Below are 12,612 nucleotides of genomic sequence, written 5' to 3'. Positions count from 1 at the left end.
GAGATACTTCAATTTTTATAAATATAGCTACAGGAAATCTTTAAATGGCTTTAATAATAAACGTGGCCTCTTTGGAAGGGCACTGGAACACAGATGCCATAAAATAATTCTACATAATAAAATCTATTAATTATTCAGCATTTTAACAATCACAATTCAACAACTTACAGTGATCTGAAGGTTCTCAAGATCCTAAATGACTTCTGAAATTATGTTCAGTAAAAAGCTAAGTTAAAACTCTTTCGGTTTTGAATAAACCTAAGTAAACAATTTTGTTGCACTAAAATATTACCTATCTTAAACGTGGTTTCCCCAAACTATTAGCCAATCTCTTTCTCTAAGCACTATTTTACCAGATTTTCAAGTTGATAAAAATAATAGTTATTCTCTCATTTGGTAAATACCACTTTATAACAAAGAAAACACTTCAAATACAAGACTTTATTTGTTTATTAATAAAGTAATTCATTATGACTTTTGAAAAAAAAAGTTTTAAAATGTTCTGTGTACATGTCAATGTAGGTTAGGCCAGCCAAAAGACAAAGCAAAGCGTCAACATTAAGTCACAGGCTAGGATTATACAAATAAGAACAAATACAAGGCTTATGGTACTGTTAGGTAAACACAACCAAATTAAACTGTACTTCAAATTTGTTTATATAAAAGCATATTAAAGCTCACTTTAAAATAGTGTCCATCTTTTCTTTTAAACGGGCATAGACTCATTTGCAGTCATGTACAAATATACCTAATAGCTTTCTTCATGTTTTAATACAATTCCTTGCTTCTTTATGCAACCTAACAAAATAATATAGAAGTCATTAGAAAAATATGAACCTTTCTGAATCTATATTACATTTTTAATTTAAATTGGAAAATACAGTTTAGATTATATGAAACATATGGATTTCAGACATGTATTATCTGTTTCTAACAGATTATTAAATACGGTCTTTATTTTGGCTGAAATGCAAAAATATGACTTTCTTAATAACAGGTTAAAAATACTTTCCATTGATAGCAGTGCTAGTCCCTAGAACAAAAGGTAAGCAAAACTTATTTGTAAGTTACTGCCTATTCAATGCCCAGAATATGTAGATCCTAAATCTAAGCCCTTAATATACATCTACTTTAAAGATAACTAAAAGGAGATCTCACATGCCTGATAATCCTTAAACAGTCCTGTAAACATAGTCAAAATCTGCTAATAGAAATACAATTCAAGTAAACATTGCATATTTGATTTAAACCACCTTACAGTTAAATTCACTCATGACACATTGGATCATAACCACTAATATGTAAAAAGTTTTTAAAAAATCATCCTTAGGTATAGATGAAAATAAACTTTGTAAACTTGTTCATTTACACTAACTAGTGTACTGCAGCTGCTCTTTGGTTTGGCATAGTTTCAGGTACTGAATATTCAAGTAAATTTGTTCCCAGGTAAACCAAGTCTCCTAATTTGTTTTTAATGGCAATGGCAAGACCTGAACTTCAACCTTATTTTTCTTAAGGTGTCATCACAAAAGTCAAGTGTTTGAAGGACCAAAGATAGTACTTCTAAAATTTGACAGGGCTTCATTTTGATTTTTTCTCCCCAAATAGTTGATAGCAATAATCAATACCAGTTGAGATACCAAAGAGGCAGCCTTTCCCTGATTCCCACACCACTTGTTGGCCTTTGCTAGAATGGTCATTAATACATATCAATCAGTTCAGCTAAATATTATTTAGAATGTGGCAAAATGCTGGCTGTAAATTAAATCAAAGATAAGTAATTCAAAGGCTTTAACTGAAAATTTCTGAAAAGATGTTTGCTGTGCTATTTAAAGATGCTAAATAACAAAAATTAAAAGAATTGAGAAAGACTACACCATGAAAGTGCATAATAGTGAAGAAAAAAATAAAGTTTCCTTGGTGTTGGCCAGGTGCATGCAAATCTTTTTATCTGAATGTAGAAATACAAAAAGTACCAGGAGAACATTTCTGAAAGTAGTCAAGTATGTTTTAACATTTATCTCTTTATAATATGCAAACTGCCAAACTGAAGTTATGTTTTTAGTTGGTAATTGATATATATATATATATATTTTTTTTTTGAGATGGAGTTTCACTATTGTCACCCAGGTGTGGCACGATCTTGGCTCACCGCAACCTCCACCTCCTGGGTTCAAGTGATTCTCCTGCCTCCACCTCCCGAGCAGCTGGGACTACAGGCGTGTGCCACCATGCCTGGACAGTTTTGTTTTGTTTTTTTTGTATTTTTAGTGGAGACAGGGTTTTGCCATTTTGACCAGGCTAATCTCGAACCCCTGACCTCAGGTGATCCGCCAGGTGATCCGCCAGCCTCGGCCTCCCAAAGTGCTGGGATTACAGGCATGAGCCAACACGCCCGGCAATAATTGGTATCTCTTAACTCTCATTCTAGTTTGCTATAATCAAGATTATTAAGGAGTTGAAACAAAGGTAGAAGAATCCATACTGTAATATCCCAAATTATGTTTTCAAAGCTAACTCATTCCTTTGGTTCAAAAAGAAAAAAAGTTGCCTCCTTTTAAATCTATTATTAGTATGGCTGATGGAAATTAGACCAAATTATAAACAACAAATTATAAACCTACAGTAGCAACCATAAAATTTATGCTGTACTAGGAAATGATAGAGCTATTCCTAGTGTATTATTTAGCATACAGAAGGTACTCCAAAGAATTTATTGGGGCAGGGCATGGTGGCTCATGCCTGTAATCCCAGCACTTTGGGAAGCTGAGGTGAGTGGATTATTTGAGGTCAGGAGTTCGTGATCAGCCTGGTCAACATGGTGAAACCTCGTCTCTTCTAAAAATGTAAAAATTAGCCGGGCATGGTGGCATGAGCCTGTAATCCCAGCTACTTGGAAGGCTGAGGCAGGAGACTCTATTGAACCGGGGAGGCAGAGGTTGCAGCGAGCCAAGATCCCACCACTGCACTCCTGCCTGGGAGACAGAGCAAGACTCTGTGGAAAAAAGAAGAAAAAAAATTATTGGGTGAATGAAAAGTGATTTTGCAAAATTAGGCATCGCAGAATGTTAGAAGTCATCCAGTCCAACTCATTCACAACACCCCCTCCCCTGCAGTCCCATTTTACAGACAGGAAACTCCAACCTGTGGTACTCACAGATGCTGCTGAGATTCATCTCCACCCACTCACTGGAAGTAATCAATTATTTTGGGGGGTGTGTGTGTGTGTGTGCCTGACTAAAAGGTGTAAATGAGGAGTAACATTTCTACATTGTTTATTCTGTACTTTTCTTTGGAGTTAATGCAACAACTGCTGTCGCTTAGATTTTAAAAGGAAAAAGGAGAAATGTGTCTAGTCATAAAGGGGTTGCTGTCAGGAAGTCAGACTTAAGATTGTGCATCTAAGAGTAGAATCCACTTCTCAGAGACTGGGAATGTAAAATGACCACTCAGGTTAGAATTTCCAACTGACAGCCAGGAGGAAAACTTATTCTAAAGTTTTTTTTGCCTAGTTTGAATTGCATTTTAAATCACTGTTTAAGCTGTTACAGTATTACTGTAAAAAGTTTCAAAGTAATTTTTAGTCATTACCTACACTGAAATTTGAAAGTCAAGTCAACAGCATGCTTTATTCTAACTGCTGTTAAAACTCAAAACTTTTTTTTTTTTTTTTTTAACAAATTACAATATTCCTCTTAGCTTTTCTTCTGGACACCTATACTTCTTCCTACTGTGTCCAGTATTTCTCCAGCACATGTACCTTTGTGTTTGTCTGCCCATGTACATACCCCTGAAAGTTCAACAAAAAAAGTTGTAAAATAGCAGAGAGAACCCAAAATGTTTCTTATACTGCCAAGTTCCCTTTAAGCCTTGGGCACTTGCTCTACTACATGGTTGTATTAATGCTTATAACTAAGCTTTCGATGAATTAGACCAATGTGTTCTATGTTCTAAATGATATTTAGATATCTGAATCCTTCTGTTATAGCCAACAATAAAAAAAGTTATTAAAAATGTTTAAAAGTATAAAATAGTAATTATAAGTTAGCAAATACCCAATTTAAAAAAGCAGTTTTCCTTATACAGTACAAGCAACAGTAATTTGAATATTATTCACTTTCAGCCACCATTTGCCCTAGATGTACTTTACTTTCAAGTTTTTAAGCTTGTGTTTTTGGAGTGAAAATGTATATGGATACTTAATCTAATAATGTAATTCAGGTATCAAAAAATACATATGCATGTTAAAATGTGATGACAGCTCATATTATAGCATCTCATAACAGGTAAGTATTATTTCCAGAATAACATTAAGTCACTTTTGTAGCTCTAAGTCAATGCTGCACAAATGGACACTTAAGATTAAGGCATCGTTCTGCTCTGGAGTAATGCTTCTGTGAATCCCAGGAACTGTACAAAGGCTTTCTGTTTTAAAAAATATATCTTCTGTTATACTTCAATTATTTCATTCCATTGATCATTTTCTTGCAAATGAAAATTGAAAATATCAGTCTATAATGTTTTCATACACCTACAAAAAAAGAAACAAATTATTGGTTAAAACTTGATTTTTTATTTCTGAAAATATTTACTAAATGGTTCTGTGGGCTAAGGTACAAAGCTACTAATAAAACAAGATGGAAAATGAATTCCTTAACACTACTAATATTATAATAATAAAGATTTTTGTAGCAGTAAATGAGCGGGTATTACTGTCTTCCCCAGAAGCAATCAAAAGAGTATTTTAAAAGGGAGAATCTTACAGTACTCCCAGACTGCTAACTTAGACATCATTTGAGAAGACATCTGGTCCACCTACACCTGTCCTAAGATTGGTGCAAGATGTAGAAAACTTCCCACAGCAACTGTTAAAGGAACTGCAGCTGAGGATTCTCAACAACCACAAGCATCAGCAATTATTCCGCCCACATTAAGAAGAAATGAAGACCTCGGACTGAGGGCTTGTCTGGGGACCAAGTACTACTCCACAGCTCCAGCTCTTGGTGGCATGGACCTGGCTTACGATCACCGTATGCGGGACGTACAGCTCCTCTTCTGACTGCAGCCCACTCTGCCCGATGTGACCTCCACCCCTAGTGCCTGTGATCTGACTCTGTCCTGGGTCTTAGGCTCTGGCTGCAGCCCTGCACGCAGGCTCAAGGTCCTCTGCAAGGACCTAACTGCTGAGGACAAGCCCACAAGTGAGGAAACAGATGCTCCTCTAGCTGACACTCCAGATAAGATGCCTTTAGAAAAACAAACTCCTGTTATACGGAACAGGATGATAAATGTGATAAGCTCCATGTTTGTGGTAATTTACTACTTAGCAATTTTCTCTTGCTGTGTCTTTTACAAACCATATAACATAAATAAACCTCTTATGTCTTTTCTAGAGCTTTTAATTTTGGTCATTTTTCTGTGAGTCGAATTTCCTCAATAGTGGACAAAAGTCACCTTTTTTTCTTTTTTTGACACAGGGCCTTGCTCTGTTACCCAGGCTGGAGTGCAGTGGTGCCATCTTGGCTCACTGCAGCCTCGACCTCCTGGGCTCAACTGATCCTCCCACTTCAGCCTCCCAAGTAACTGGGACTATATAGGTGTGCATCAACACAAACCTGGCTAATTTTTTATTTTTTGTCGAGATGAGGTCTCACTATACTAATTTAAGTGTCTGACCCAGGCTGCTCTCTCACTCCTGGACTTAAGTGATCCTCCCACCTTGACCTCCCAAAGTGCTGGAATTAGAGGTGTGAGCCACCTTGCCTGGCCACCTTTTTTTCTTTAATTAATAAGGTACTGCTTACTGAAAAGGCCAGTAGTCCACATACTAGTCCTAAACTATTTTTATTAGTTTCTTCATTAATTTACCAACAAATAATTACTAAGATTGTGCTATAAGGAATAAGGAAAATGAGATTTGGGCAGATCTTACATTCTAGTCTTTCCTGTACTGCCTAATTTTGCTGATATAATTAAAAAGACTAAAAAAATAGAACTGCAAATTGTTTAAAGATTATGAAATACGCAAATAAGCTGCATTTATTCAAGGATTACCTTTATACTGCCTTACCTTGCTCTTATTCAAATGGTTAGTTATGAACAAGTGGTACTCAATTTTCTATTGCCACTGTTACATGGTTATTTGTCCCTGTAAGCACATAATTATATATGACATGACAAAAAAAAAAAAAAAAAAGAAGTATTAAGTTTCTGGCTAAATGGTAAAATGACAGCAAAAATGACTATCATGTAAACACAAAATAGGCTTATGGTGTCAACCATTTGTCTTCTTATAGAACCTAGAAGTAAGTAAAGAGCTAACATCAGCAGTCAAAAGTTTGATTTTATGTTTATCTTGTGGAAATACCTATTGGCTTTAAGGATGTTAAACAGCAATAATTAAGAAGTTCACAAAATGAACTTTTCCCTAGATCTTTATTTTTTAGAGATGGGCCTCAATAGTATTGCCTAGGCTGGCCTTAAACTTGGCAATTTTTCCTTGACCTTATACAAAAGGTGTAATGATCCTAATGAAGACCCTAAAGATATTCATTTAAGAGAATGTTTTAAATGCTGCTAAAAGTCAAGACAACAACAAAAACACCTCAGAAATTCTAACAGTAGGTCTTTAAGGGCATTTAGGGTATTTGCTAGAGTTAGTATAAATGGAGCTAAATGTCTGGAATCATTTTTCTTTTTCCTTTTTTTTTGAGACAGGGTCTTGCTCTGTCATCCAGGCTGAAGTGCAGTGGCATGATCATAGTTCACTGTACCTTCAATCTCCCAGGCTCAAGCAATCCTCTCACCTCAGCCTCCTGAGTAGCTGGGACTACCGACACATGCCATCAGGCCTAGAAAATTGTTTTCCCAAAGTTTTTGGTAGAGATAGGCTATATGGCCCAGGCTGGCCTCAAACTCCTGAGCTCAAGTGATCCTCCTGCCTCAGCCTCCCGAAGTGCTGGGATTACAGGTGTGAGCCACTGTGCCTGACCCAAAACCACTTTTCTATAGTGCAAGGAGATAATCACAGTGTTATTACTATTATCATTAAAAAACAGATGTGTTTTAGGCTGTAATGCTAGTTAAGCCAGACAATATTTTAAACCCAGGTCTGATGAATTCCCACTTCAATTTTACTGACTATTCTATACCTGAATCCTCAATTCATAAATGATTAGGAGTCACCTAGAAAAGGTTAAAATGTATTCAGTGTGCTCTTCTTTTGCTTCCTTCCCCGAGATGGAGTCTCACTCTGTCACCCAGGCTGGAGTGCAGTGATGCGATCTCGGCTCACTGCAACCTCCGCCTCCCGGGTTCAAGCAATTCTCCTGCCTCAGCCTCCAAGTAGCTGGGATTACAGGCACGTGCCACCACACCTGGCTAATTTTTGTATTCTTAGTAGAGATGGGGTTTCACCACATTGGCCAGGCTGGTCTCTAACTCTTGACCTTGTGATCCGCCCACCTCGGCCTCCCAAAGTGCTGGGATTATAGGCGTGAGCCACCGCGCCTGGCCAGTGTGCTCTTTTTTAACTAAGGCAGCAAAGAATGTAATGCTTTTCAAGAATTATTTTCAACTAAGCAAAAGCTGGGACCCTAAAGAATAACACTGCTGGCCAGGCGTGGTGGCGCCTGCCTGTAATCCCAGCACTTTGGGAGGCTGAGGCAGGTGGATCACAAGGTCAGGAGATCAAGACAATCCTGGCCAACATGGTGAAACCCCGTCTCTACTAAAATACAAAAAATTAGCTGGGCGTGGTGGCAACCACCTGTAGTCCCAGCTACTCGGGAGGCTGAGGCAGGGGAATTGTTTGAACCCGGGAGGCGGAGGTTGCAGTGAGCAGAGATTGTGCCACTGCACTCTAGCCTGGTGACAGAGTGAAATTCCATCTCAAAAAAAAGAAAAAGAATAACGTTGCTTATTCAACAGCCAATGCCAAAAGAACTTTCCATATCTGAGTGGAGAAACATGTGGCTGGGTTAACAAAAACCTGCAGTTGCATAGAAAAAAACAACATGAGCCACTATACTCTCCTTGCTCTATCCCTTCCTCATAGAAGCTGCTAAGACAAACACCCTATATATATTTTATTTATTTTATTTTTTATTTTTTATTATTATTATTTTTTGAGATGGAGTCTTGCTCTGTCACCCAGGCTGGAGTGCAGTGGCACGATCTTGGCTCACTGCAAGCTCTGCCTCCCAGGTTCAAGCCATTCTCCTGCCTCAGCCTCCCGAGTAGCTGGGAATACAGGCGCCTGCCAGCACGCCTGGCTAATTTTTTATATTTGTAGTAGAAACCGGGTTTCACCGTGTTAGCCAGGATGGTCTCGTTCTCCTGACCTTGTGATCCACCCGCCTCGGCATCCCAAAGTGTTGGGATTACAGGCGTGAGCCACCACGCCCAGCATATATTTAAAAGTTTCACATATTTTAGTATTTTTAAAATGTTACATTATTTTGATTTTTCCACATGTATCATATCTGGTGCTTTTCATTTGAACCAGACAAAGCAGTGTTTCAAATGAGAACTATCACCTGATTTGACGATGCCTTCTTCAGCTCCATTCTCCAGCCACTGAGATTCACTGTCCAACAAGCGGTTTTTTGATTCACTAAGTGGTTTGATAGGAAAAGGCTGATTTGAGCCACTACTGAAAAGAAGAGCAAACAACTTAGTAAATAGCTTAATGCTCAACTATGGATACTTAATAAATTAATAAGCAGCAAATTAGTATTCCTTCTCCTAAATATGTGAGGGCAACTCATGAGATCTTAGCACTCTGAAAAAACTATCTTCAAAATAAAAATAGGCCCACAACCCCTCATTAAATGGCTCTCTAGACCCAAGAATCTGTATTCCAACACTGCCAATGAAAACAATTAGTCAAAATTTAAAAAGCTTCAGAGGCCAGTCTGAAATATTCTTAATATGTTAATCAGGAGCCATAGGTAGTACAAGGACAGGTGAGGATCTATATCTGTGGCCAGTACAAAACAATTACCTGTCATTTCCCAAGTTTTCTGCTTTCTACCTCTGCAGTTTAGATCTAAGGGGAAAAAATGATTCAGTGATTTAGCGTAGACTTATTTTTCTAGCTAAAAGATCCAGGGAGGGAGGGAATGGAGGAAGGAAAGGAGGAGGAAAAGGAAACTAATATTTGTTGGTTCCCTATTATGGGCCAGACACGATGCTAGGCACCTTATACACATTATCTCAACCCTCAAAATAACCTTTGGTGGTAAGTATCATTATCCTAATTTTATAGAGGTGGAAACTGAGGCTCATAGTTTAAGTGACTTGGCCAGAACCCTAACAAATGTTAGAGCTCAAAGGTCTAAAGCTTTAACCTAAGTTCTAAGACTTATGGTTCTTCCAATATTAATATGCTAGCTTAGAACTTATCATTCCTCTTCTCCTATAACTTATTTCTGTAGTGAATAAATTATGAATGTTTTACTTGGACAGAAGTATCTCTAGCTTCTTTAAAATTTCATTTAAAATGAACTGTTACACTGAATGTATGAAAGTTTACTTGCCATGCAAATATTATGGGAAAATTTCCTCTAAGATGAATGAAAAAAAAATTTGTATTGTTAAATCTTCATTTTGATAGTATATTAAAATTTATCAAAATAAAATGGTGATTAGTATAATGACTACTTTATTTGCAAAAACATAACTGACATAAACCAATCTAATCAAATCTTGAAAGGTCTTAGTTGCTTCTCAGCTTGCCCAGACATTTCCAGCTTTATGTGATTGTCCCGGTTTAACTATTAATAAACAAGCATTCTCTTTCCTACTCTTAAGCGTTCTGGTTTAGATAATAAAAAATTATGGTTATTAGCACATATACCTTTATTAACCCTCAGTTAAAAAAATTTAAATTTCTCTTTCCCTAACTATGCTGGCTTACTAAATCACTACTGTATTTACTCATAAGACGTACACACAACACATGTATATGGTTTGCTTTATGATGAATATGGAAAAGCATAAGGACAAGAAGCATACCTTCTGGCATACTCATTCCGGTTTGTAACAGAAGCTTGTTCTGGATCCATCCCCACAAGGCGAGTTGGAAAACTGCAACCGTCACCCAAGCTGCATAATGGAAAATAGTAATAATTTAAATAATGTTAAGTTAAGTCAAAATGGTCAAATTTAACACCCATTTTTCAGAGACATGGCATACGTTATCATAACTTGTCATATAAGGAAGTAATTCCTAAAGTTTCTAATTTAGGGGTTATTACCTTGATACGGTTTGGCTGTGTCCTCACCCATATCTCATCTTGAATTGTAGCTCCCGTAATTCCCACTGTCAAGGGAGGGACCCAGTGGGAGGTAAATGAATCATGGGGGTGGGTTTTTCCTGTGCTGTTCTCATGATAATGCATAAATCTCACGAGATCTGATGGTCTTATAAACGTGAGTTCCCCTGGCACATACTCTTGTCTGCCACCATGTAAAATGTGACTTTGCTTCTCTTGCCTTCCACTATGATAGTGAGGCCTCTTCAGCCATGTGTGAGTCAATTAAACATCTTTCCTTTATAAATTACCCAGTCTCCAGTATGTCTTTATTAGCAGTGTGAGAACAGACTAATACCTCCATTGCCGATATAAGCCCTTTTCTTTTATAATTTACATACATTTAGAAACAATGTCTTCTGTGCCTATTAAGATTATGATGCCTAGTATAGCACCCCAAGCATAGGTATTCAAGTATTTGGGTAACTGACCTGCTTATCGTAATCATTCAGGCTCAAATTGAAATTCATGATGTAAGTTCCACATATTTATTTATTCAACAATATTCATTAAACAAATATTTACGGAATGCCTATGATGTTCTAGGTATTATTTTAAGCACTACGGATATAGGAAATAGTGAACAAAAGAGAAGAAGATTTCTGCCTTCAAGAAGCTTATGGTCTAAAAAGAGCATACTTATGCCTTATTTTCATATTATCTAAACACATCAAAATTGTATACTATAGGGACTTCTACTTCTAGCCAAGATGGAATAACTGGTCAACTGTACATAGTCAGAAACTGAACAGTACAAAATAATTGTTTTCAAAATAGGCAGTAGAGAACTGTAGTCTCAGAACAAAGAAAAACAAAACCAACCAAGTAAGTCACAGCTTTCTGCCGGGACCTTGGCACTATGGGGGGTGGGAAACCAAGGAGAATAAGGTAGTTTCACTGAATTGAGATGACAGAGGTGGGAGTTTTGAGGCTGAGGTGGGCTGGGTGCAGTGGCTCACATCTGTAATCCCAACACTTTGGGAGGTTGAAGCAAGCGGATCAGTTGAAGTCAGGAGTTCAAGACCATCCTGGCCAACATGGTGAAACGATGTCTCCACTAAAAATACAAAAATTAGCTGGGTGTGGTGGCATGAGCCTGTAATCCTAGCTACTAGGGAGGCTGAGGCATGAGAATCGCTTGAACCCAGGAGGCGGAGGTTGCAGTGAGCCAAGATCGCACCACTGCACTTCAGCCTGAGCACTCAGCCTGTCTCACTTTGAGACACGGTAAGACTCTGTCTCCAAAAAAAAAAAAAAAAAGAGGGGCTGAGGTGGCTTAAATCTATGGGACAGAGTTGAGAGAGAGCAAGATATGCAGAGAAATGGCTACAGGAATCTGTACTGTGGTGTACCTGAGGTCTTTTGATAAATACTAAGCTGCACTTGTGAATCCAGGAAAAGAACAACTGGGAATAATGAATGAAGAATAATTCACAGAGCTTTCACAGCACTGGGAAGCATTCAAATTTCACCAGCTTGACTGGGGCTCTGGGGCGATCTCACTGAACACATGGATTTGGTAGAAACTCCATTTATTGGAGCGCTAAACTAGCACTACAGAACGTACTACTCTGGACTCAACGTCATAGAGCTTACAACAAGCCTCAGGCCAAGTGCAGTAGTAATGCCTGTAATCCTAGCCCTTCGGGAGGCCAATCTACATAGGCAGCAAAGTAGCATTCAAAATGTCCACCACCCAATCAAAAGTTACTGGACATGAAAAGTAGCACAGATGTGATCTATACCTAAGAAAAAAAAAAGTCAATAGAAAAAAATCAGAAAATTAGCAATTTCAGTGAAAATTAGCAAACAAGACTTTAAAATGATTATAAATGTACCTGTGAATTAAAAGGAAAAATAGATACAATGGAAAGAGAAATGTAAGATATAAAAAAAACCAAACCAAATTTCCAGAGCTGAAAAATACAACATCTGGGCCAGGCACAGTGGTTCATGCCTGTAATAGCAGCATTTTGGGAGGACAAGGTGGGCAGATTGCTTGAGGCCAGGAGTTTGAGACCAGCCTGGCCAACATGGTGAAACCCTGTCTTTATTAAAAATACAAAACTTAGCCAGGTGTGGTGTTATGCACCGGTAATCCCAGCTTCTTTGGAGGCTGAGGAACAAGAATTGCTTGAACCCAGGAGGCACAGGTTGCAGTGAGCCTAGATCGTGCCACTGCACTCCAGCCTGGGTGACAGAGCAAGACTCTTGTCTCTAAATAAATGAATAAATATTTTAAAAATCTTAAGTGAAAGATTTATTGGAGGAGCTTATTAGCAGGCTGGACATTATA

General features: G+C 37.9%; 1 protein-coding gene across 9 annotated transcripts in view; it reads right to left on the bottom strand.

Annotated features, from left to right (window-relative positions):
• Positions 1 to 426: 426 nt before the first annotated feature.
• The window catches only part of ZDHHC20 (zinc finger DHHC-type containing 20), an 83,818-nt gene continuing 71,632 nt past the window's right edge, over positions 427 to 12,612 (bottom strand). For 2 of the 9 annotated variants that reach the window (XR_004030135.1, XR_001115741.2), the window contains 4 exons: positions 10,018 to 10,107; positions 9,005 to 9,049; positions 8,538 to 8,653; positions 427 to 4,531 (listed from right to left, as the gene is read on the bottom strand). Coding sequence is in view for 7 of the 9 variants with exons in the window: in XM_030813253.1 (XP_030669113.1) it covers positions 6,111 to 6,148; positions 8,538 to 8,653; positions 10,018 to 10,107 (244 nt within the window). In the remaining 2 variants the exon portion in view is untranslated. Of the gene's footprint in view, positions 4,532 to 5,630; positions 6,149 to 8,537; positions 8,654 to 9,004; positions 9,050 to 10,017; positions 10,108 to 12,612 lie in introns of those variants that run through there. The other 7 variants (XM_030813251.1, XM_030813255.1, XM_030813252.1 and 4 more) reach the window with 5 other exon arrangements.

The sequence above is a fragment of the Nomascus leucogenys genome, chromosome 5 (assembly GCF_006542625.1).
Source record: "Nomascus leucogenys isolate Asia chromosome 5, Asia_NLE_v1, whole genome shotgun sequence".
Classification (NCBI taxonomy): Eukaryota; Metazoa; Chordata; class Mammalia; order Primates; family Hylobatidae; genus Nomascus; species Nomascus leucogenys.
This window is presented reverse-complemented; position numbering and strand designations above follow the sequence as displayed.